Source organism: Colossoma macropomum, unplaced genomic scaffold (genome assembly GCF_904425465.1).
Source record: "Colossoma macropomum unplaced genomic scaffold, Colossoma_macropomum, whole genome shotgun sequence".
Classification (NCBI taxonomy): domain Eukaryota; kingdom Metazoa; phylum Chordata; class Actinopteri; order Characiformes; family Serrasalmidae; genus Colossoma; species Colossoma macropomum.
The window spans coordinates 11,633,584-11,660,373 of record NW_023494791.1 but is presented as its reverse complement, the minus strand read 5'-3'; the positions used below and the strand labels follow the sequence as shown (position 1 = coordinate 11,660,373).

Sequence of the window (26,790 nt, the reverse complement as noted above, 5' to 3'; positions counted from 1 at the left end):
TTAGATGCTCCTCTTAAGCACTTTATTAAAAATAGCTATTAATTCTAAAAGAATAAACATTAGTATTAACCTCAGTATTGGCCAGTACTCAAGGTTTCATGTTCAGTGTTGCTATATCAGCAGTGGCGAATTAACTATTGGGACTAGATCTTTAGTTTGGGCTGTAAATTTCAAAACTTGGTCAAAAACACCTCTATAGTAATGCTAATTTCTGCTAGCACTTCTGTGGAATTCTCGTAGTATGTGAGTGCTAAGCTAACAGTGTTTCCCATTAATATTTTTTAGCCATTTGAGATCAAACACAAACATTTGAAGCTTGTAAAAGACATAGTGATATATATTTTAAGCCTTAGCAAATTTAAATAGACTTTTTCACTAAAAGGTCCTGCCACTTCGGTTTTCCATTTCTAACAAATGAGAGAAACACATTGGTGACAAGACTACCACTCATCCGTAACGTATCTGGGACTTTGAGAAGGCGTAGAGCAGACATGTCAAGCTGGGGATCTTCTGGACTAAAGTGCGTTTACCCTCATCTAACACTCTGAATTTAGTGCATGAAGACCTTGCTAATTAGCCGATGAGCTGAATCAGCTGTGTTTAATGAGGCAGTGTGCTGAGGTCTGCGTTGTTTTGGCCTGCGAGGACTGGAGTCTGACACATGTGGCTTAGAGTGATGCTTCTTCCTCACAAAATTGGTCACATCTAGTGTAAATGTAAACATGATTGGTTGATTCAACCTCAGCTTCTTATTATGTTATGATTAATCTAACACATTAGGCCTTCAGTTTAGCTCCTGAAGTCCTAACCAATGGCTGAGCTAATTGGATGATTTAACCCTTTCACCTCAACTAAACCTCAGCTGAAACCTAACAATGAAACAAAAATAGTACTCACAGAGTTTAAATACAATAAGCATAATGTTAATATTAAATAAAAATAAACTAAATATTACAGATATTTATGTGGTTATTTCGCAGAAATCATTGGGCCTTCTTTGAGGGCCTAGAATGCCCTGAGGCTTCCTTGGGAGGGAAAAAGTGATATTGTACCATCTCTATTAAAGACTAGCCTGCATTATTTACTTACCTTAAGCTACATTAATGCCTTGATTCATTAAAGCACCCATTAAACACTCTGCTGGAACTGTGGTTGGTCAAGATGCTCACAGTGCATTGTAAAAAAAACAAGTTTTGATCGGTTAGAGAGCTCATTAGCATTTTGCAGCCCTCTGTGATCAATCCAAATCAGATTTACTCATATTAGCGCTTTAAACGACAGTTTTACTGCTTTACAGATCCAGGTCCAGTATCAGTATTGTGAAGGCCAGTATCATGATAACTATCACAAATAATACATTGTGCAGCCCTGAGTCCTGTGTGATGAAGGGCTTTAGGACCCAGGAGTGTCTCTTTAGCTCTCCTGCAGAAAGCAGCACAGACACTAGCGCAGTAGCACTGCTTTCCACACACACACTCACCCACCAGCACCAGTCTCACACACACATACACACGCTCACACACATGTACATACATATGCACATTTCACCCAAACACCGACTGCTCTCACACACACACCAGCAGCTGAACTGACACATCGTCACAAACACACACACACATTTGCCTACTCACGTCTCTGTCGGCTCATTCTCCTGCTCACCTCTGGGCTTTCTGGCCATCAGGCTGTGCTGCTGGACCTTTACTGGACCTGGTTCCACTCTCCTGGATCTGGACTAGACAGCAAGTTTCAGCCAGCCATTGGAAATGGACAGAGAGAAGAGACAGAGGGATGTGTGATGGAAGAGAGGGGGAGGTAGGCAAAGAGAGAGAGGGCGAGAGAGGTAGAGACCATATTTCTGTCTAGAGGAAGGCAGGGAATTGGTGACACTGGAGCAGCATGTCTCAAACCAAGAGATACACTTACAGCAGGGTGAGTGACATACACATACACTGTCTCTCACTTCCATTCACATATACATACACAGGTGCATGATGACCAAAATCCGTAAGCTATTGTTTCTCACATTCTTTTGTCCACATGAAATGAACGTGTTTTAGTGATGTCAGAGATTGCTGGGCAGTGGTGACCAGCCGTGTTGTCTGAGTGCATATAGTTAAGGTATGGTGTGGGACGCTGTATGAATTACTCTTCTTCTTTGTCTGTTAGAGAATTCATAAATGAACATAGATGTCTGAGGAACAGGCCACCATGTGGCTAAAGGGGTTTGTGTTTGATCAATAGTAGCAATGGACTGTGTTTCTGAGCAGGACTGGATGACCGGAAGCGGACTAAAATCACACATGATGATGTCATCCAATGATATCATTACTGGCCAGTGAAGTTAAATTATCTGTTATTGAATTCACTGTTCATCCAGGACACCGAGATGTCTGTGTCGTGTTTGTGTCCATATGTATATGGATCTGTCCATCTCTTTTATTGCGCTCTTAAAAGTGAAGGGTTCTTTGGAGCAGCGCCATAGGAGAACCCCTTTTAGTTCCCTAAAGTACATTTCACTGAGATCCATCTGATAATGTTTGTGTAGCTTGTTTATCAAAAACAGTCATATTTCATTTTTTACATGATATTTTCCAGCCTCCCTTTATCCCTTAGATTTGAACAGGCTGTTTGTTACTGTACATTTAAGACTTATATATGTAAATGAGCTCTGTTTTGATTGGATGCCCTATATTTTGCCTCATTCATAAGGCAGTCTGGACTGAAACGCTCCTTATAACTTCAGTGTGAGTGGGTGGGACTAAACTGCTGTAAGGTGTATAGGTGGACATTTGTAAATGCACTGGTTTTTGTGACATCACAACAGTCAATTTAAAATGAGACTGTATGGACTGAGGTGTGAATGGTACTTTAACAGTATTTACGTACTACATCAAAGTTTTATTTAAAAAAAAAAAAAAGCAAGGATTTGGTTTTCCATAATATGGGCACAAAATAAAGGCCAAAAGGATTTTTGGGGTGACGCCTCAGAAGAATCAATGTTGGTTCCCTAAAGAACGTTTCAATGAAGCGTTCTTTTGCAGTCTTGTTTATAGTTTAAAGAACCTCCACATGATGAAAAGGTTCCATAACAAGCAATTTTATTGTAGAACTGTTTCTCCAAGCCAGCAACCATTGAGGAACCTTTATTCTGAAGAGGGTATATTGTACCTTTACTGTGACACATTGACGTGTTGGTCGTATGTGCAAATTTCAGAAACCACACCAAGTGTTTTATGGTTATCAGCATATTTGTATCCATGAATTCAGACACAGTAGCCTGCACTACTAAAAAGAACAGTACCATAAGGTGTTCATATGAGTGATGCTAACCAAGAACTCTTTTTATTTCTCTGAAGAATCTTTAAGTGGATTGTTCTTTAAGGAACCATTCTTGTACACAAGTGAAGAACCTTTTTAAATTTTAAGGAGCCTCCACATGATGTTGGTTCTATTTGAGTTAAAGTTTTTGCTCATTGTTATTGTATGTTAGAATCAGCTACCTGAACCAAACCCAAGAGGACCTGAGAAAAAAATACTGGGATTCGGGTCTGGTTCGTACAGAGCCCAGCTGGTGACATCCTGTATAAAAAAAAATACGTGGCCACGACTTAGTAAGGCGTGGGAACGAGATCCTAATGTGTGGCCATGACTTAGTAAGGCATAATCTTGTTCCCACATCTTCCTAAGTCGTTGCCACAACTTAATTATCTCATTCCCACGTCTTACTAAGTCATGATCTCGATTTGCTAATAAGGTGTGGCCACACATTATTTTTATTTATATGGGATGTCACCAGCAGGGCTCCGTAGGTTCTGGCTGATTTTTGTACGTACTGTAATGGACTTGGGTTCGAGATGGGGTCTCAAAGTTGCGTGGGTGGGTCGGGTTTGGGCTTCAGTTTCAAGCCTGTGCAGACTACTGTATAGTCTTATGCAATGGTTTGGCACCCCTGGCCAAAAGACATGTTTTGTTGATTTTCTAAGTGAAAACAAGTTAACACATCCTCTACAGAGAACACACGTCTGCACGTTTCAATGCACAATTACTGTTTAATTGCTGAATTCATCATATTGGGAAAAAAAGTTTCAGCAAATTAATAGAAATTGTGCACTAACAATAAGTTGAAAATGCCATATTTTAGTATGTTCTCTGAAGACAATATGTTAACCCCTTTAAATCCTAGGCTTATCGCATACAAAGGCTTATTATTCTGTAACTACTGGTACTTCAATGCAAATGAGTTTAGCCATTCTTAGGTTATAGAAGTGTGTAATGGCCATGTGAGGGGTTAACCTATTTTCACTTAGAAAATCAACAAAACATGTAATTTGACCTGGGGTGTCTAAACGTTTGCATACGACTGTATATCCGAGCCAAGAACCATTTCAGAACCTTTATTTTTTAACGAGTGTAGGCTTAGCTCAGACTATTTTAACCCACTCATACTATAACATGTTCTTAAACCTTCTGCCTTAATATTACAGTCTCCAACCAAACAACCTAAACTCAGGCCTGATGTATTAACCAGACCTCTGAACCTTGAGTGCCATAATCCTAAAGCATCTCCCAAAAGCTGCAGGCATGCAGTCTAATGAGCATTGCACCAGCAGGAACTCTTTTAAAGATAACAGGCACATGCAAATTTAATTATTTGTTGAATGTAGGCTATGTTTGGTTGAGCAAATGTTTAGTCCTGCCAACAAGCTTTTCTCCTACAGTAGACTGATGTTATGGACATAGGTAGCATACACCAACTGATGAGTTTAGCATCAGTATATTTGCATTCTTCCTTGTGTGAACTGTGAAAGGTGTGGGTTTGTGTGTATGTGCTCGGTTGTTTGTGTATGTTTATTTATTCATGCTCCCTGGAGCTCTTCTGTTGGATTGTAGATGCTCATATGTCATGGGCTCCAAGACTAAAAGAGCACAGACACAAATCAGGGGGATGATATGGCAAAAATGTAATATCACAATCCAATCCAGACATCTTCATGATGCACTATAGGTATCGGAATATGTTCTTCTGATGTCTGATGTTGGAATAGAGGAAAAAGAACTAGTAGTGCTTCTAGCTATTGTTACAAACTATTAACATAATAATTTTCATTCAGTATTTCACTACTGCACAGCACTAAATCCATTTAAACAGGCCTAATTGTGCTGTCTTTGTAATTTAAAAAATGCTACACTATGTAAGTTTTAGGGATTTGGAGACCTCTCTGGTGGAAATGTGAAATTGCATGCAACGTGCAGAAGATGTTGGTTGTGCTTCAGACCCCTTCCCTGAGTGGATAAATCTGAAGACTGTGAATACGTTGAAAGAATATTGCGATGTAACATGGTGCAGTTTATCAAAATAATGATAAATATCATATTGCCCACCTCTATAAACAAACACATTTTTGCTTGGTCAACTGGCCTGACTTCCTCATGCTGAAAAACTAAACCCTTGCACTACGTCTTTGTGTTTGAGCATACTGTGGCCTGCTCCCAAGAGATTTAATTCTAGACAAACAGCCAATATTTCAGAGCCGGTTAGACTTGTGCTACCTCTAACCCATAAAACAAACCAGTGTTCACCCATTCATGAGTCTATAACAGACTCACAGATGTGAGTATGCATGCAATGCACTCATCTCAGTGTACGTAAAGAAAAATCCTTTATCCTATACATAACCTCAGACTCTCTATAGAATGCGCACTCAATCCTCCATAACAGTCCTCTGTCACACAGGGCTTAATTATTTAGTGCCTGCAGTGAAAGCACATTCCTGCGAGATCATTAAAACAATCACTCTCTCTCCTTACAGCCACATCACGTTTTTTGCTGAGTCACTGTAACCCGTTGGCCTTTTTCTTATGAATTTAACGCACTGATGTAGTTGAGGAGTTCATAGTTTTGCAAAAAAATGTCTATCTGGGTATGAGTCAGTGTGAGTCAGCCCAGTCTCTGTATAGTAACCGTCAGGCTGCAGTGAGCTGTGGTGTTCTATGAATAGATCCCTAAAGATGTTCAAAAGAATAAAAGAAATAAGTCTATTTTTAGCTCTCGTCTTTTTGTCAGCTACTTGTTCATGCCATTTTTGCCATTTTTGTTTGTTTGCAAAAGCACACGTTTTGCTATTGCTTGAAGTCATGTATGTTCAAACACTATGGACTAGGGCTGAATGATTAATCTTGTTTTTATAATAAAAATTGCACGTATCTATCATATAAGATCACAATAGGTGCAATTTTAATCATATCCTACATTATGCATAGTTGTGTTAAGTTTTAAATGTAGAAATTTAACCTAATAATGCAAAGATCACAAACTGGCATTCAAATACACTACATTCAGCATTTAAAGGTGAATTCCACCAATTTTTCAGAGTTCCTGCATAATTAAATGATTGAAAATGTAAAGTGTGGGTTTATGTGAAATGCTCTGTTCTTGAGAAAGTTACAGAGTCAGAGTTGTTCACGGTGGCTCTGATAGAAACCTGATGTCTGAAGCATTTAATGCCTGTAAGAGCTTTCTCACAGAAAGTTATTAGATTAAATTGTTGCAAATACACTGTATGATGCCTGAAACATTGTTTTTCAATGTTTTTGAGAGAAGCTTGTGACCTAAAATGTCTGAACCGTTCAGGGTGGAGATTTACATGCAGGGCATTGTAAGGCAAATTATCCCAAAATTAAACTTGCTGAAAAACATGCTTTTACCTTTTCTACTATGTTCCCATGTCAACATCACATATGAAAGCTCAGAAAACACAGGTAGGTTCACTGATTGTTTTGGATAGTAAATAAAATGTGAAAATGGTAAGTAAATCTACAGTGAGCCATTTCACATCAAACTGCTCATAATGACTGTTCATCTCAACCACTGAATTATGCAGGAAATTTGTAAAATTGTTGAAATTGCCCTTTAAGCCCCAAGCACAAATAAATTAATGTGCTGGTCTTCCTGGTAAAAGGCCTGGAGCTCAGTTTAAAGAAAATAATTACATTTAAATTGCAATCCCAATATTGGTCAGAAAAAAATACATTTCTTATTTCCACAGATTGTTCCACCCTACTATAGCCTTCATGCACCTGCTCTCTGAAAAAGAGAACTGTTGAAAGAACAGAAAGTGCTTAAAGGGTGAAGCTTATTTTGAAATGCTCCATATGCTCTTTGGTCAAGGTATGAGGAGAGAGTGAGATGACTGAGCAAAAACTGAATGTGGAGCATGTCTCTGAAGAACAGTAGCCTTCCTACCTGAGTGTGTGTGTGTGCTGTGAATGCAGGTATTTGTGCTGCTGTTCCTGAGACGTGTGACTGCAGGAGCTGCAGGATTCGTTCAGTCTGAGTCACAGTCTGATTTAGAATATTTGAATCATGAGTTCTAGTCTGAGCGCTGGTTAATGTTTCCCATGCTGCCCCTCTTCCTCTAGAGTAGAGAAGTCCATAGCAATCAGAAATTATTCTAACAAACATGTCTAAAAACATAATTGATACAAATGATGCTGTACCTGACTCGTCCGATTTGTGTTTTGGATTGTATGGACAACAGAAAGATTTCTGTTCAAGTGCACAGATGCTGACTTGCTGCTGTCCCGATGTCCTGAAATGCCCCAATGTTATTTACAGATCTTCTCTCTTTCTCTTTCTTTCTCTGTCCTCCCCTCTCCCTCTATCTTACTCTCTCAGACCACCAGCAGTGGTAGCAGCAGGATGAGTTCAGACGGAGGCGGACGGTCGGTGAAGGTGGGCTCTGTGGTGGAGGTCATTGGTAAAGGTCACCGTGGAACTGTGGCCTACATCGGCACCACACTCTTCGCCTCTGGAAAATGGGTGGGGGTCATCCTGGAGGAGCCCAAAGGCAAGAATGATGGCACAGTGCAAGGCAAGCGCTACTTCACCTGCACGGAGAACCATGGGATATTTGTGCGCCAATCACAGGTAGAGCACAAAGCAATAAGCCCAAACGACCATGCTGAAGTAGATATGAGCTTATATATGTCTTATGTTATATGTCTCCAATTTTAAGAAACTTTACCACCTTTTCTCATTATTTCTCCCTGTATCTCTTTCTCAATGTAGATTCAGTTGGTGGAGGATGGGGTAGACACGACGTCACCTGACACCCCTGAACCTGCCACTGCAAAAGTGCCTAAACGAGGTAAATTTACCTCGTTGATGTACACTATATTTATGTGCGTCTATAACTGCAGGTGTACAGTAGATTCACATGCATGGATAACTGCAGATGTACAGCGGAAGCATATACATATTCAAATGCTAGTGTGCTGTAGGTGTGCAGTACATTCGTGTTCATATAAAATGGAGATGTACAGTAGATTCATATGCATATATATAATGGAGATGTACGGTAAATTCATATGCATATATAATGGAGGTGTGCAGTAGGTTCATATGCATATATAATGGAGGTATACAGTAGATTCCTATGCATATATAATGGAGGTATACAGTAGATTCATATGCATATATAATGCAGGTGTGCAGTACATTCATGTGCATATATATTGGAGATGTACAGTAGATTCCTATGCATATATAATGGAGGTATACAGTAGATTCCTATGCATATATAATGGAGGTATACAGTACATTCAAATGCATATATAAACGCAGATGTGCAATAGATTCATATGCATATATAATTGCCAGTGTGCATTAGACTTGTATGCATATATAAACGCAGGTGTGCGGTAGAGGCATATGCATATATTAATTACAGGTTGCAGTAGTGATTCATGCATAACCATATGCAAAAGTTTGGGGACCCCTAGTCAAATGACATGTTTCTAAGTGAAAATAAGGTAACACATCATTTACAGAGAACACACATCTGCACATTTTAAAGCGCAGTTATTGTTTATTTGCTGAATTTAACATGTTAGGGGAAAAAACACAAATTAGGGCACATTTAACATGTTATGTTTTACATTTTTGGTAAACAGCAAATAAAAAGAAAGTAAATACAGGTGTATTTTCATATTCATATCAGTTTATAGATGCATATGTATATTGCTGTTGCTGGGAAAAACCTTGTATCTCCAAGATTCAAACTTTGAAGGAGAAGGAAAAACTTTAAAATTTAATTTAGCAAGTTGTTGTAGTAATTTTTGGACCATTTCTATTGATCCATACATCATGATATATTAACAAAAGGTCAAGGTGAGCTGGCATTTTAAAAGTCTGCCAAAAAAATAAACAAAGAAAAATCGACAGAAATAGAAAATAGATTTTGTCCTGACTGTGCTAATGTGAAAATATATATAAATGCAGGTGTGCAGTGGATTGATTTCAGTTCTGTCTCTTGGATTTGACTTGTATGCTTCATTTGCTCTCTTTCTCTCATCCACAGAGATTCTAGAAGCTCCCAAGGCCAATAAAGTGGTGAGTGAGAATGTCTCTCTCAGTATTAGTTATGTCTTGGATATGTCTTTGTGTTAGTTATGTGTTTGTGTGTAAGTGTGTATGAGTATTTTTGTATTCAAATGTATTATATATATATATGCCATTGCTCTGTGTAGTTTCTTTGCTTGAATTGGCAGAGTGGATGGGTTTTATTACTATTTGAATCCAGCAGAGGGGGGTATTGTTATGAGTTTATGCCCCTGTCCTTCATCTTGTTCACTTTGAGGGCATCTTTATCTTGTTTCCTGTCAGAACACATCATACACCTGTGAGAGTTCAGTCGTTTAAACAGTAATGCTGTATTAAAGGTGTTTTATGTCATTCACTCCACACATTCCAACCTAAACTCCAGTAGCACCCTCATGCATGCATGCACTCTCTGACTCTCCCTTTCTCTCTCACTGACTGTAGAGGCGTTAATATGCTGCAAAGACCTACTTTGAGTCTAAAGGCATCAGCGCTTATGTTGAGCAGAGAGTCTGTGGAGAGTGTACATTGCCCAACCTAAATCTCTGGACACTGGCCTCTCTGGTCTCACAGACTTTAGACATACATTTTATGATGGTCACTGGAATCTTCATCGTATCGGATATGCGAGGCCACAGATCTGCAAGTGTAGGTAAAAAATGGTAATGAGAGGGCACTTCAGCTCGACCCACTTCTGTGGTTGATATTGACACCAAAATCTCTACATTTGAATGTGAATTGTGTATTACTTACATTGGAAGACATTCTTTGTTCTTTAGTCTAAATCCTTTAAATATTATTATTTCTTTATTATTATTATTTTTTTTTTTTGGAACTCCTCCCGTTTCATTTATGTCATCACATGCAGGGCCGGCTCTTTTTTGTAGGCCCCCTCTCATCTTGCTAGCTGATGTACTGCAAAAGAAAAGGCTAACTAATAGCAATGACAAAATTATGTAAATGTATAACTGGCTGATTTGAGTAGTGCTGATGATTTGGATGCTCATTTGAGGTTCTAATGAGTTGCAATTTAAAATTACAAACAACCTTTTCAACATTCTGGATCTGCGATATTTCTCTCTTATCCAGCTAACTGTAAGCTTATTCGATCTAATCCTGGTGGCAGTGGTGACCGTGCTTTTTGCCTTATAAATGATTTTCTTTCTGCAAATTACGTAGTATGTTTCCTTTTCGACATCATAAACGTCACAATTTCATGTGCATGAGCATCTAAACCTGGATTAAACACAGCCTAAGTATCTAAACCTTGGCTGTGTTAGGTTTTGTGCAGTTGAAACTTAGTCAGAAAGCCTGTCTGAACCTATGTCATTAGACAGACCCCAGATCCACTACATCTTCCAGTCTTCCAACTACAAGCCAAAACTAATGGCATGACATTAATAGGGAACTCTTCAGTTTTTTCAACATTTAAACAGAGTCGTTCAGAGTGGTTTGGTGTGAAATGCTTCATTCTACAGAAACTTACCAAGTCAGAATTGTTCACAGTGGTGGTGATAGGAACCAGAGGTCTGAAGATTTTAATACCCCTAAAAGCTTCCTCACAGAAAGTTATTACATAAATGGCTACAAATAAGCCTAAAACATGTTTCTGGCATAAAACATGTTTTTTAATCTTTATTCTTGATAAATCCATGCTGGTTGTATTAAATCAAAGTAGCCCCTGAAGAAAATTTATTTATATTGAAATGGCATTTTTTTGTGTGAACCCTGGTTCTTATCACCACCACTGTAAAGAAATCTGAGTTTGTGTGTTTCTCAAAAATGACTAATTTCTCATCTATCCACTCTCATCTCTATTACAACAAAATAGTACAGTAATAACCCAGAAACAGGTGGCTGCAGGGCTCTAAGCAGCTGCTTATGTTGCTTATTATGTGGAGCCAGCACTGATCATGTACTTTTCGCTATGAATTTTGGGTAACTCCATGAGCAAAGTCTGCAGAAGTCTGCATCCAGAAACTCTCAGAGTCTGCATTATTCCCTTATGGTCTAGACAAATGGCAGAGTCAGAGTCCTCCAGCTCTGTGGGCCTGCAAGGTCGGAGACGACCAGAGGTTTAGATTGGGCAGGTGTGTGTGTGTATGTGTGTGCTCCACATCCTCTGCCAGAACTCCAATTGGATGACCTTTTGACCTTGAACTTCTCACATTTTCCTCCTCCCTCTGAGCGTGCAGCGAGGAGCCAAACCCAAAAAGGTGCTGCATGTTTTTTCTAACCTCCGTAACCATAGAAACTGCCAGTCCGTATGGCTCCGCTGCATGCCGTCAAACCCTGTCATTAACACACCTCATGTAACTCTGTGTGTGTGTGTGTGTTTGTGTGTGTGTGTGTGCGCGTGTGTGTGTGTTTGTGTTTGTGTGTGTGTATGCGTGTGTGTGTATGTGTGTGTGTGTGTGTTGTATCATGGATTCCCATTTCTTGTCAGTCTGTTCTTGTTGCTAGTCATTTGCAGCCTGGCTGAGTTTGAGTCCTGTTATTAGCTGCTTACATGTATAATTAATAAGCATGCTTATGTTATGTTTTTGTGCGTTTGGGGGGGAGGGGCTCTTGCAAGTGATGCATTTCATAAATGCTATATTACAATATGAATTAAAGTAATAAATTAAAGATGCAAATCAAAATTTACACAATTTTCCATTTACCCCAGATGTCGTCGATCAGCGGAGACAGGCCTTTTGTCCGAATTTTAGTTGCATTTTATTCCAAACTTATTTAGTTTTACACTGTAGCTGTGATGCTAATGTTGCTAACAAACACTAGCAGTCAGTTGTCACCCAAATCCTTTCTCTAAAAACATCTCCCACATCTCAAATCGTATCCAGCTCTTCATTAAGGTCTTGCAGACCAATCAGTGTGGTTTACAGTATAATGTACAGTGTTCAGCCACACTGTGAAGGTTTGTTCACATTTATGATTCACAGTAGGTTATATTGTCTTTTAAACAGCATCACCAAGTCTGTGTGACCCTATTAGAGAGCTAGATGTAGTTTTAGCAGGTTGAGAAAAGTTTTGGGGATGTATTTAGAGGAAAGATTTGGATGACAATCGACTTGTAGTGTTTGTTAGTGACGTTAGCCTCACAGCTTCAGTTTAAAGTCAAAGAAGTTGAGAATAAAATTAAACTAAAATTGTGCTAATTAGTGACCATTGACTCCTAGAGTTCGTTGGCAGTGTTAGCCTCTTAGCTCCAGCACTATTTGTGTCATACCATTGGTTACCCCAGACAGTACTTTCAACACATTTCCCTGTGCTTAGAAAAGAGCAGACCTGTTGATTTAAAACTCACTTTACCAATAAACCATTGGGCAAATAAATATTTGAAATACTAAACTATTTCACACGAAAATCAAAACTAATCTAAACTGCAATAACAATCCAGGTCTTAGGATGAGAAAAACATGAGAGAATGTGATCCCTTTTTGGAGAAGTGTAATACAACTTTGGAACACTGGAGCAATACAGTCAGCAACAACAACAAAAATCATATTACTGTAACACGTTAATTTGTGCCATATTACCCCCAACACTGATTATGTTAATGACATTATGGTAACAGTTGTTGCATTTATAATGCTGTTAGAAAGCTGAATTGCCAAGCAATGAAACTTAGCCTAGAATAAAAAGCCTAAATTAACATATACTGTATTTTAGCTTGAAGGTACCTTTCATACAACTCATGCACATATAGGATTCTTAACTAGGCATATGTCTTATTAGTTCTTCATAATCGTGTTATAAATGTCAAAATGTTGATCACTTTATTGTAACCCTTTAAAGTCCCAGGCTTATTATGTACTAAGGCTTATTATTCAGTAACTACAGGGACTTCAATGCAAGTCTTCAATGGCTGAGCTATTCTTAGGTTATAGAAGTGTGTAATAAAACTTTGTTGGGTGGACGTGCTGGTGGGCCCTGGCCTTTACGTCAATACAATATCATTTGCACCCAAAAATGTATTTTATTACTTATTTCATTTTGCGAATACTGATGTAAGCTGGTCATAAATAATTGAGTATTGCTTTTTAAATAAGTTTATGCTTATTTAATACTAATTATGATGTCCCTATGAAGGTAGCCTTCAAATAAAATGTTGGAGAAATATGTGTTTATTGTGCATAAATGTTTACTGACCAAAATTAGCATTAAAAGTGTGTTTTGAGTCAACAGGCTTTATAGGGAAACACATTAGAATTGTCGTCCATGGTACTCGACTGTATTCTTCTGAAGCAGCAGTTAGAGATCAGGTTGAAAAATACTGAAGTGTATGTAGGTCGGTGTTGGACGGCACGTATAGTCTGATGGTCTGAAGTTGTGACGTGCCCTCAAGACACAATAAGATCATGACCAGTATGCACTTCTGTAGCAACCAAGCTTAAGCCATCATTTGCATTTCAGCCTAAATTGAGGCTGTTCCTATTAGCGCATGTGTAAACATTTTAACGAGCATGGGTTTATCAGGATTTTTTCACTGCAAGGCCACACTTAGGTTTCAGTGAGCAACAAATAAAACCAGAGAAGAAAGGTGAAGCCGTTTCAGTGTATTTCTCTGTCAGATGCATAATGAATCAGCAACATTTACTTTCACATCTGCATCTATGGGTTTTTGATGCTATCTGCAGCTGTTGGGTTTTCTTAGGGAAGAGTATATGTGCTCTGTGCTTGTCTAACTGAGCATGATCCGCCCGAGTGCTCTCTAAAGCTCTTTGGAGCGAAGCTCAGGCCACAGTCCGGCAGGGCCTGCTGTGGTTCACTGCTGAAATATCGGGTCCCAAGTCACGTCTGCAAAGCTGCTTCTTTTAAAGGTCAACATTCAGGTGGTATTTTAGATTTGAGACTGTTCATGGTCTTCTGCCAGACAAAGAAGTGGAGTTTGTGTTACTAAGATTTCTCACTAGAGCTGATAACTGATAAATGATGATGGCTCCTCCTTATATTATTTAGTGTCTATTATGTTAAAAAGCCCAGAGTAACTTACTAAGCAACATAAAACATTACTTAGAATTTGTAAGAAACAAAGTATTACCTGTATAGTGTGTGCACATATTTTAGTATGTGTTGTAAATATCAAGGTTTTGCTCACAGAAAGACGAATGATTACACTGAATAAAATGAAATTACTTCATTTAGATTTGTACATTGGTTCCACATAAATAATATCATCACTGTTTTTCATTTCAGTTTACCTACTTATGACAAGAACTAAGTCAATGTAATATACTTTATTCGTGTGGAGCCAATGAACTGTGCTCTCTTTTATCAGTGTAGATACACTCTGACAGTGCTATTTGAGCCACACACGCTCACTGGGGTCCTACACTCTAGTGGGCTTTTATTATATTTGTGTCAGGAGTGCATGGCATTAAATTTCTAATGCTTCATAAATGCTGGTTAGCAGTAACTAGAACTCTAGATTTCTTTTTTCAGCCTTTCCGTCTTTTTTCCCTTGCTTAGCTGCAAATGCTTCCTATGAATTATTTTCTCATGTGATAAATCACAAAGTAACAGATCAAAAATGGTAAATACTTGATTCTTTTGACATTTTCTTACAAAATGTAAATATCCAGCACAGTCATAAATTTCTCTTAGTATATGTAAGTGATCTAATAACTTGCATATGTTCTGATTCTGATTCTGATTCGGATTCTGATCACCTCCAAAAGTATATACCATTTGTGTACACATTGTAGCAATTCTCATGTATCCTCTTACATCGTATACAGTGCAGTAGGTGAACAGTTGCACAGTAACACATTTTTGTCGTGTTGTTTTGACTTGTATGAATTCTGAAGTTGTACAAAATCATCACCAAAACTCTTTGGACTGAGCTTCATCTTTCAGCAAAACATAATATTAAAGCAGCTGTTGTGTTTTCCAGAGCCTAAAAATGTAATATTTGTGACTAGCCAAGTCAATCAATCAGCTGATCTGAACACCAAAGAGCATTCAAAACATACTGAAATGTCAAAAATAATATATTTATTAATATCTTTATTTACAGAGCATGTTTTATACCAGTGGCAGCTCAAAATGCTTTACAGACAGGTGATAAAGCTAAACAGTAATAGAAGAAACTATGAGTATTCATTTAAAATCATAAGACAATGACACAGATCAAAATAAATAAATACAAAAGAGACATAGAATTTTACTTCAATGCTAAGTCAAAGAAATAAGTTTCCAAATGTTTGTTAAAAGGGAGCACTGAGCTTGACTGTCTAGTAAAAGGTGCAATTGAGTGTTTGCAGAAAGCCAGAATCTGCAGATCTAAGATCACATACCAGAACATAAACAGACAGACATTCTCAAAAGGCTTTCTGAAATTGAAATTGGCTGCATCACTGGCCATCATCAAGGAATATACCCAGTCTCCTCATGTATGTGGCCTACTGACTTTAGGCAATCATTGATAACAAAGGATTTGTGACCAAATACTTAACATAATTAGTTTTTCTTTAACTTTTTGTCCTCTCTAATGGGGGAACAAACAGGCTGTGATTTATGTTGCGTTCTTCCAGTATAGGTGCAAATAATTGAGCTAAAGCTGCACTTTGACCTTTTTTTTGTTACTCAGGCTTTTTAGGTTGTTTGAAAGTTCTTCTAACTCACAATTTGAAGTACTGTGTCTCATTTAGGTCAACAATATTTTATTTTTTACTCCATGTTTAATTAATTTTTTTTTCCCCAGTAGCTGTCACACAACTCCACCAGACATTTTCTGTTCTTGGTCTTCCAGTTATGGAAGGCTGTGGCATCACTGGGGTTCAAGCTCACAACCTCCTGATGATGAGATTGTCGCTCTGTCAATTAACTATTTGATGTACAATTACCTAAAAAATTAGGTCAGCCTCAAATAATTTTAAACTAACTTTAAATTATATTGCAAAAATTGGATATTTAAATTTTAGTATTTTATGTGTTCCCAGTACTGAGGCTGATTGTGTTGGACTAACTAAAAGTAACATTTTAACCTAATATATTTCAAATTCTTTGTTCTAGTAAGAACAAAATGCTACATAGGCCAACAGAGTTAAGTTACAGTGTATCCAACGTGCAGAAGTGCAGAGGCAAAAGAACTAAAATGGTCTCACTGTCTAATTATTATAGACTGTCCACTATAAGTGCACTACACTGAAGCAGTGAAAGTCAACTGAGCTGTCTGAAAGAGTGCCTTCTGAATGAAGTGAACAGACTTAAAGGGAAGCAACTGGGTAAACACTCTCCTCCTCTCATCCTACTACTGCACCCTCTCCTCCATCCCACTCTCTTTCCTCTGCAGAGCTGTAATCCGATCTATCAATCTGTCTCTGCACCCTCCTCTCTCTTCCCTCCTCTCACTCTGGCTGTAATGGATATTCCAATGATGCTGCATCTGCACAACCAAAGTGCAGTAATATATTAAAGACACACACACACACAACCCCCCCCTCTCTCACACACACACACACACCATATATATATATGTGTATATATATATATATATATATATATATATATATATATATATATATATATATATACACACACACCAAGTGGCTGATTACAATAATACAGTGTAAATTCTGTGACTTCTACACACAACTCAGTATTCGAAATGATGTGTACTTTTAAATCAATCAAATTCAACTCATCACTTTTTCAGTGCATAGCTTAAGTCTTAAGGACAACATTGAAGTGACTCATTTATTCTTCCCTTTCTACATGTTACTAATTAGCCTGATGATAAGACAGCTAAGCAGACAGCACAGTGTAAAGTAACTTTATGTGAGAAAAAAATCTTTGGCTGGGTGACATCTAAAATACTGTAGCGCAGCGTAACTACAGACTTAGGATTCACAATTAAACACATTAACAAAAAAATTAGCTTACATGACACATGATTTTAGCTGGGTAATTTTTGCAATCATCACTTCTTACCACTGGACAAGCTACTTCTTTTTGTGGAGAGCACAGTGAGCAGACCTGGAAAATTATGAATGCAGTCATAATTCAACGTTCTATGGAGAATAAAAAGTAATGATTTTGTTAGCTGTTATTAACATTTTAAAGATGGTACGTTTAAAAGAGGCTTTGTTCCTGTTTTCCATTGTGTTCTGTGAAAAAGATGTTCTTTTGTTCCCTGTCTGATTTCTCACTATCCGCTGTACATTGTTAAAATCAGTTAGGCCTCAGTCAGTTCATCCACACAGAACGTGTAGCAAACACAATTTAGCATATAGCATATTGATGTAAAGATTTATGTAGGTGCTTTGAGCTGTGTTTTGTTAACTTAGAAATCCAACATTAGCTGCATCGCTAAGCAGAATGAACAAGACTAGCATTGAACGTTTTGACCAGTGTTCACTCTGCTTAGTAGAAGTCATGGTGAAGTATACTTTAGTACCGTATAAAGTGAAGCACAACATTCACACAGGATAGATAAGAGAACCTTTCTCTGGTGACTCTCTCTTTATAGCTGACTGCATAGCATTTGAAGTGTGAACACTAAAGCGTTCTGTTGAATCCCACCTTAAAGACTACCTTAACAGGTTGTGTCATCACTGTAGAGACAAAAGCAGGGGCATGGTTTATCTTTTCGTCTCCTTTTTCATTTGTTTACAAGTTGCTTTAGCGATTAATGCAGTGTAATTGTTCTTATATTTACACAAACAAAGGCCCTATTTTAATACTTTTTTAACATGCCCTCATTTACTTTGACTCACAATGTTACACATGTGGCCACAGCAGAAGGGGAGGAGAGGTCAATGGGGAGCGGAGGGTTCAAATGGAGCACGCTTGCCTGCGCACTTGCAAACGGGACAAACTTGCGGGACATTTTTGAGTAAAAACAAATGCAGTAAGAGGCTGATGTAGTGTTGTGCAAGGCACAAAATCCAATTATATGTGGTTGCTGAAGACGCACTAGAGACACATGAAAATGCCAGGTGTAAGTGGTTATGACTTGCTGTCCACTTACAATCCAGTCACTGTAAATAGAAGTTTATACTGAATGTGAACAGGGCCTCAGTTTTAGTGCAGTGGCTAGAAGGGTGTCAATGTTTCATGCGAGCCCTGGCCACTCACTGGCTATGTCTCCAGTACCAACACTTTCCGAAAAGTAAAGATGGCCCCCTGTAGACAAGCACAGAGTGTATGTTCTTGCCCCATTGTTTTGGAAAGCCCTGTGTAATTAGCCCATAGAGGAATACTGAAGAAACGTTGCTAGGATACAGGGCAGACTTTCATCAATTCACCCCCAACACCTCACCCCCCTTTTTTCGCTGTCTCTCTCTCTTTCTTTCTCTTTCTCTCTCTCCCTCTGTCTCTCGCTGTCTCTCTCTCTCTTTCTCTCTCTCTCTCCCTCTCTCGCTGTCTCTCTCTCTCTCTCTCTTTCTCTCTCTCTCTTTCTTTCTCTCTCTCTCATTCTCTCTCTCACGCTTTCTCTCTCTCACTTTCGCTCCCTCCCTCCGTCTCCCCTTTCGCTCTCTATGGATCTCGCCCAGAAGGGAGGGAGTCTAGTGATGTAATGTGCTTGCTAGGCAGCCGTTGGCACAAAAGAGCAGCGGAGAGAGGAGGAGGAGATTAAGGGAGAGGGAGAGAGAGGGAGAGAGAGGGATGGATGCTGAGGGAGAGAAGGATGGCTGCTATGTGTGAGGGCTTACAGAAACATGACAGTGCTGTAATGGAGACATGAGGAGATGAGTAGAGATGAGGACGTGAGCAGAGCGTTCTCGCGGGAGAAAAGAGGACGAATTCAGCTGCTGCAGTGAACCGAGAGAGAAAAGGAACCTGTGCAGCCATATCAACAGCGACTACCTGCAACACCGTGTCTGTGTGTGTGTGCGTGGCTCCAGCTCGCCTGCTGCTGTGTGTGTGTCTGTCTGTGTGTGTCTGTGGCTTTTGCTGAAGGTTTGGCCTGCACTCCTTTCTGTGTCTGTGTTAATGTGACTGAACCCTCTTCTGCCCCTCTACTCTCTTTCTCCCCCTGGTGTGTGTGTGTGTGTGTTTGTCCTCTTTGCTTGCCAACATGATGAGACAGACGCCTGCTCCTCGTAAGGTACACAGCACCTGATTCTTTCGTTGTCATTTCTCTGAGCTCTGTCTGTAATGCAGTGATCAAATCAGTGTGAGTGCGAGAGGATTAGTGTGTGTGTGCGTGTGTGTGTGTGTGTGTGGGTGTGTGGGTGTGTGTGTGTGTGTGTGTATGCAGTTTGGAAAAGTGGTGTCGGTGGGTGGGAGGGGTGTGAGTGCTGAGTGTATGAGTAAGTGTAAATCAAAATTGATGTGTGCCAAAGCTAAATTTGGCAACAGTTTACTTGAACTCTGCTACATAACATTGACATAACCATGCCATAAACATGTCATTGCAGATGTCTTTATGCAGATGTGCTGTCATGAGTCGGATTTTCTTCATTATTATTGCCATTAGTGTATATCATAGTGACATAATGCTGATGATGTGAGCTTATATCTTAATAAATAAATGGAAAAATTACTTTATCTAAGTGCAGCAGAAAATGCTCACTTTTGCCCAATCAGCCTGATGTGGCAAGATACATCATATTATCAGTATTACTGTGAGCTACAATGGCCAATTCATTTCACCCCAATAAATGTCATGACACAACATAATATCCTAAAATCATCATTGTCACTTGTTGAATGCAAACTTTATGACAGATGATGCCTACTGGAATAAGTGTTTATGCAGGTCTATATCAGTTCTCATTAGAGGCTATCGTTGTATGCAAAATTTGACCACCACTGGTCAAATGTTTTGTTAATTTTCAAAACGTGTCATCCTCTACTGGGGAACATACTTAAATATTGCATTTTCTGCTAATTTTAGTGCACAATGTCTGTTTATTTGCTGAGTCTAACAAATTGGGGGAAAATAAAAAAACATAAAATATAAAATTTGCCATAACATTTGCACTGGCTATGTTGTATGTATTTTCCCCCTGTATGTTAAATTCAGAAAATAAACAGCAACTATGCAATACAATGTTCAAAAGTGTGTTCTCTGTAGAGGATGTGTATCTTATTTTCACTTAGAAAATCAACAAAATATTATTTGATCAGGGACGCCCAGACTTTTGCATATGTCTGTAGGTGTAGACTTATAAACACTGCCCTTGTTAAGTGTACTCTAGTCAACCATCATGACGAGGAATGTTATAATGCACTATATATGATGGTTGCATATGATGTCTGCTGTGATATATTTATGGTGTGATTATGTCGATGTTATGTGACAAAGAACCCTAACCTGAGTTTAAGAACCCTAAATTTATACACACAAATAGACACACTTGTACAGGTGTATGCACAGTGGTTCATACAGTATTACAAATCTGTGGCTTGTCATTTTTTTGTCCCCCTGTGATATATTTGTTTATCAATGTTCTGTAGTTTGGTCTGGGCAAAGTAAAAGCTTATAGTTGTGAGTGGTGTTATGATTGATGAGTCACAGCACTGGCTGCAACTGTGGCCATTCACATTAGCATGATGTAAATGTAAAATGTCAATAATAGACCCTTTAAAGATCATATGCATTGATATGATAGTTATGATAGATATGATATGATAGTTGTCTCTGTATTATAACATGTTTGACTGACTTCCTTTTGTAGAGCTTCAGTACAGACATAAACTGTCTTAGAGGCAGGCTTGTAAATGGCTCTGGTCTTGTGACCAGTTTCACCGCCCACATAAACAAATTCAAATGAAATCAAGACTAAACAAAATAAAATTCAATTCTGTTTAACATTCTAAGTCTTATTTAACTCTAAATCTTCTATAGCATTGCTCCAAAAAACAGAGTTTTCCTTTTACGCAGTAAAAGAACTGAAACTCACTTACGAAAGAAACCACTGAAACCACACTGACTTCTGTTACAAGGGTGTTTTGAGTTGGCGAGTGAAAAAAATGTTAGAATTAAATTTTCTTCTTCTTCAGGAAATTCAGATTATGCAACGTAAATTGTTTTCTTGTTAAATATTCCAGAATTTGTAGGGGTGAAAGTGTTCAGGTAACGGAGCTGAATGAATGTTGAGGGACAATAAAATATACATTTCTCAAAAACCTATAATGGCTGACTCATGAAAAAGGATGTTTTAAGCATAGGATATTTCATGGATTTTCCCATTAATACAAAAAATACATTTTTAAAAGTATTTTAATAATTGTATTTTAAGGTAAATTGTGGTTACAGTGGGCTGGGGCAGCTAATTGTTCTATAGTGCTGTAGTTGTATTAATATGTTTAATTATTTATCTGAACCATGCACATAGCTGTTGTGAAGGACACTTTACCTGTGTTTAAAATGCTGTTTACCTGTACTTATACCATGTAGCATATACCTATACTACATGTAAAATAAAATTAGTGAGAAATTCTTGTCCTTAGGGAAGTTACTGTCTGTGTTAATGAGGTCTGTGCTACAGAAACAGCAGATAGAGATTATGTTGAAAAATACTGGAGTATTACTTTATTTAGAAAAGATCACATTAGATAGGAAATTGGAAGTACTGTTCACCAACACTTACAGTGTGCCTGGGTCAGAGTGTGTGTGTGTGTGTGTGTGTGTGTGTGTGTGTTAGGTACAGATGAGGTTTTGTCTGAGCTGGCTCTGTGGTTTCCTCACTGCAACAATGCAGCTGTGAGGAGGCCTGTGTGAGTGTTGTTTTTGACCTTGGTGGTGCCAGGCACTCTCCTTTCTGCTCAGCGAGAGAATAAATGAGAAAATGTAGACCGATTTTGGGACTGTGTTTTAAGAAGTGTGTGTGTGTGTGTGTCTATTCACACTCTCTTGTTCTAACTGGAGATGAAAGAAATTGCACACACACACATACACTCACAGACTCATACAGTCGTATATGAAAGTTTGAAAACCTAGGTGATAAGTTAACACATCCTCTACAGGGAACGGAACTCACTTAAATATGCCATTTTTGTGAATTTTAGTGCACAATTTCCACTTATTTGCTGAGTTTAAAATAACAAGGACACAAAGTGCCACTGATGCAAAGCTTCAGCATGTAGTAACCTAAAAGTCCTGGAAAGCGCTCACATGTCCACAATGCTCAATAGACTCCTAGCCATTTCACCTAACACAGGTTTTTCATTCTAGCTACTGAAGTGTCAGTATCTCTGAGACAACCATGTGAGTGAGTGAATGAGTGAGTTAGCTAGTTAGTTAGTTGGTTAGTTAGTTAATTAGTTAATTAGTTACAAGCCAGGTCCATGTGGTGTTTCGCATCTAAAAATGTAAAATCCATAACTTTTATGCAGGCCAGAATTTTTTTTAAATATCTTTTTCAATATGTTAAATATTAAATAAAAGAAATTATACACTACAATTTGCAGAACAATATCATATTTAAGTGTGTTCCCTGTGGAGGATGTGTTAACTTGATTTCACAGAAAATCAACAAAACAGTTTGACCAGGGGTGCCTAAGGGGTGCATATGACTCTATACCCACAACCTTTGTCTTTTCCTGTTCTGACTGATTCTGCTGATCTGTGTTCTCTCTCCAATTCTGTTCCTTACTGCTCGACCCTCATCTCTGCCCACTGGCTGTGTGTGTTTGTGGTGTGTGTATGTGCTCCGTCCTCAGACCACGGCCAGGAGGCCTAAGGTGAGTTTTAACTTCCCATTACAAGATTAAGACTAATCCATTTGTATGTGTGTGTAACTCCTGACAGGCCTCTGGGAGCTTTAATCAGTCTCTTGGGGGATGTTCTGTATCCACGCTGACTGTGTGTGTGTTGTATGTGAACTACAGTGCTGTGCAGAAGTCAGAGACCCTCCCTTCATTTGCCTGATTTCCAGACTTTAGGTACAAGTTATTCATTTTCAAGAGATATTTCTGAGGAGGTTAGATATGAGATAATCCACTTGCATAGTAAAGAGGACAGACAAAACAGGAGATTCCAAACCTGGAGAGCAAATAATAATTAAAAGTTATAGAGACAGTAGGAAGATAGTAGGACTTCTAAGAACTCCTAAGGTCAAGAAAGACCAGACCACCTAAACTGTCACCATCAGATAAACAGTACTTAAAGCTTTCATCTTTGAGAGAGAGGAGAAAATCAAGCTTCACTCTTATTTCAGATCTGAAAAAGCCCACAGGTGTTTCTGTCCTCCTTCCACTGTGAGAAAACAACTCAGCGCTATGAGTCTAAAAAGGATGTGTAGCTGTCAAGAAGCCCTTACTGAGAAGAGGAGACAGACAGAAAACACATAGAAAGCTGCTGGTGTTTTCAGAACAATGGACTGACCACCCCAGAGTCCAGATCTTCACATCTTTGAATGTGGTACTTGGATTGTAAGAAATTCCTGTGTGTTGATGTACTTGGCCAATAAATCTGATTCTGATTTTAAAACAGAAAATTCAACCTTCTAAGACGAAACTCGTGTTGGAAAAATATCCCTGAAGATTTCAATGACAAACTGAAAGCGAAGAGAATGGAAGTTGGGTGGATACACTAAATAAAGACCAATATAATATTATATTTAGTTTCTGTTGTGTAATTTTCTGTTAAATGTGTTTTCCTGATGCTGCAAATTGAACTTAATTGTACTTAATGGCTGTTTTCACTGGAAATAAAATTAAAGGTGGTCTCTGAGATTTGCACAGTACTGTATATGGAGGCATATACTGAGTACATAATCATGACATAAGCTTTTGTATTCAAATGCTCTCTAATTAAAAAAAAACAAATAAAGAGTGAAAAATCCATAAATTGCAACACTGTCACTGTCATATCAAAACCTTGTAACTCTATTTAGTTTGGCTTTTTTACACCATTTAAAAATGCCAGCTACCATTTACATTGTGCAAACATTTTATGATGAATCAGAATCGTATCACTACTGACATATAATACATATTTTTTAATAACCCTCATGCTTAGATTTGTCCGATATTTCAATCTGTTGTTTGATGTTGAATTCTTTTTTGGAAGCTGTGTTAAAGGCAATGGGTGAACACACTAAATACTGAACATTCTAATATTACATTTAGTTGTTGAGACTTCTGTATAATTTTTTTGAGACTTCTATATAAAATATAAGCTTTCTGATTTTTTCCTGGTGCTGAATTAATAACTTGCCATGTGCACTGGAAAATATGATAAATGAAGAGTGGTTTCTGACTTTTTGCACAATGCAGCATGTACATGACAAATACTGGATATTAGCCTCAGCGTTCCCATATCGGTGCATTTAATTCAAATAAAGCGCATTTCATTATCATACATTATAGTTAAGAATGTTTATACCTGTTCTTGAAAAGTAAACCACTTTGGAGATACAAGGTTTTGTTACAACAGTGACATCTATTTTAAGGTCACGTGTTTCTTTTAGATTTTTTGACAATGATCACTTTTAATGATTTTTCATTCTCTTCTTTCACAAATGCAGCTCAGTGTAATAAAGCTCCATGTTGAGTTAGTCTCTAATATGAAACAGTAAAACCTCATAATGCAGAAATGTGTCTAGAGTGAATGTAGCCTTTATATGTGAATTCCCCAAATTGTTGAGCAACACTCAGTGTAGGAGTAAAATGGTAGTATTGTGTTTTTGTATTGTTTTGTATTGTTTTTTTCAGAAGTGTGTTTTCTTTTTGGGTGTGTGTGTCAGGCACGGGCAGGGGTCGGGGTGAAGGTGGGCTCTGGCTCTGCCTCTGCTGGAGAGATGAGCAGCAGTGAACCCAGCACTCCTGCTCAAACGCCATTGGCTGCCCCGGTCATCCCCTCCCCTGTGGGAAACCTCCCCTCCCCTGGAGCTCCGCCCATTCCAGCCCCCAGTAAGGTGGGATGCTACTATTGTCTGTTTTATTCTCTCTCTTTCTAAAACCCATCCAATAAACATCATCTCCTCTGTCTGAAAGGTGTTATTGTTGCATATCAATACAGTCAAAAAATGTCATCATTATTTTTTCTCATTGTTTGCATTAGATACTAATCCCTTCTATTCATTTTTCTATTCAGCATATTCATGGCCATTTTTCTGTGTTTTTATTTTTACATTTTCAAGCATCACATTGTTCTCAAATATAAATAATCCATTTTTGTCTCATTGCTTCATTTTCAGTGTGACGTCATGGATACACAGGTGTGTGTGCATGATTGACTGTGTGAATATGCACGTGGGCCAGTGTGATGGCTGTTTTACGCTTACATTTAAAAATGATCATAGAAGTGTTGGGGTAGTTACACAAAGTTACAACAAATAACTAATTACTTCTCTCAAAATGTAATGAGAATACATTACTCATTACTTTACTTTAGAACCCATTTCTAAAACCCATTTGTACCAACTGTACAAGAGGAAACCCAACAGTCCTTTTTCAGTGCCTTATCTAGAAAGAAATAGCCAAGGACAGTGAACATCATTTAAATAGCCTGTGAAGACGCTGCCAGTTATGTTGATTAAAATTATATACAGCTGATGCTGTTTAAAAACCTGGAAACTACTCAGAGTCAGAGTTAGAGTTCAGAAACAGCCACCTCAGTTCAAAATCTTTATGAAACGTAAAGCTTACAGAGCTGCTTCTGAATGTAAATTGAGTCTGGCCTGCAGTGGCGTGCACAGACTTTAGCAAGAGTGGGGCTGAGGTTTTTATAAAAAGGGCATTTTGTGGCGGCACCTCTGGATAAGTTCATTTCAGGATTTTTTTTTAGTATATGAAAATGCCATTGTAGACAGTTTTTCTGATATTATGGTCTTCTATATGCAGATCTGATTTTAATTATAGTTAATTATACAAACATAACATATAAGTCTTGTCACAAGAACCAAGAACAGACCTAATCCTAATAAATTTCCTAATAAATAATTACAGTGACAGTATAATATTAAACTCAGTCTCTTCATTGAGCCAGTGATAATCATATTTAGCGCATCAGTAAAATATATTACAATTATTATAACTGTTATCAGAAGCAGAAAAACTATGAACTCTACCTTTATCTTTCCCATCTAGTTTTTGCTGGCAGCATCTACAAGGTGCCGGCAATTTGGCTGTAACTTTCTCAATAATGCTACAGATGTGTGACTTGATGATCATTAACCAAACTTAGATTTGAAAAAAAATATTTGAATGGAGCTAAAGGCTATAAAAATGCCTGATCGAGACTGTGTGAGTGTTTCAGACTGTGTGGCGATTGTAACCATGGCAGTGTAAACTACCCATGGCAGCAGGGTTTTTCAGACTTTTATTTTATGCAAGATATCAGACGGAGGGAATTTGTTCAACCAGGAACGGCTGCGGTCACTTCAACAAAGCTAAAGTTAGCTCCTTCTTCGCCAGCTCCTCATTCAAATTTTCCATTCCACCTTAAATGGTACAGCAATCAGCTGGCACCTGCACAGGCTGATGTTTTAAAGCCATTTTATAGGATCACG

General features: G+C 38.3%; 1 protein-coding gene across 8 annotated transcripts in view; it reads left to right on the top strand.

Annotated features, from left to right (window-relative positions):
* dctn1b (dynactin 1b) overlaps window positions 1-26,790 on the top strand; it is a 57,470-nt gene that overhangs the window by 2,989 nt on the left and 27,691 nt on the right. For 2 of the 8 annotated variants that reach the window (XM_036573857.1, XM_036573855.1), the window contains exons 1-9: window positions 1,523-1,929; window positions 7,676-7,927; window positions 8,069-8,147; window positions 9,360-9,391; window positions 11,575-11,595; window positions 19,416-19,433; window positions 22,997-23,017; window positions 25,024-25,194; window positions 25,477-25,497. In XM_036573857.1, coding sequence (XP_036429750.1) covers window positions 1,897-1,929; window positions 7,676-7,927; window positions 8,069-8,147; window positions 9,360-9,391; window positions 11,575-11,595; window positions 19,416-19,433; window positions 22,997-23,017; window positions 25,024-25,194; window positions 25,477-25,497 — 648 coding nt within the window. In that variant the 5' untranslated portion in view covers window positions 1,523-1,896. Of the gene's footprint in view, window positions 1-1,522; window positions 1,930-7,675; window positions 7,928-8,068; window positions 8,148-9,359; window positions 9,392-11,574; window positions 11,596-19,415; window positions 19,434-22,996; window positions 23,018-25,023; window positions 25,195-25,476; window positions 25,498-26,790 lie in introns of those variants that run through there. The other 6 variants (XM_036573859.1, XM_036573858.1, XM_036573856.1 and 3 more) reach the window with 5 other exon arrangements.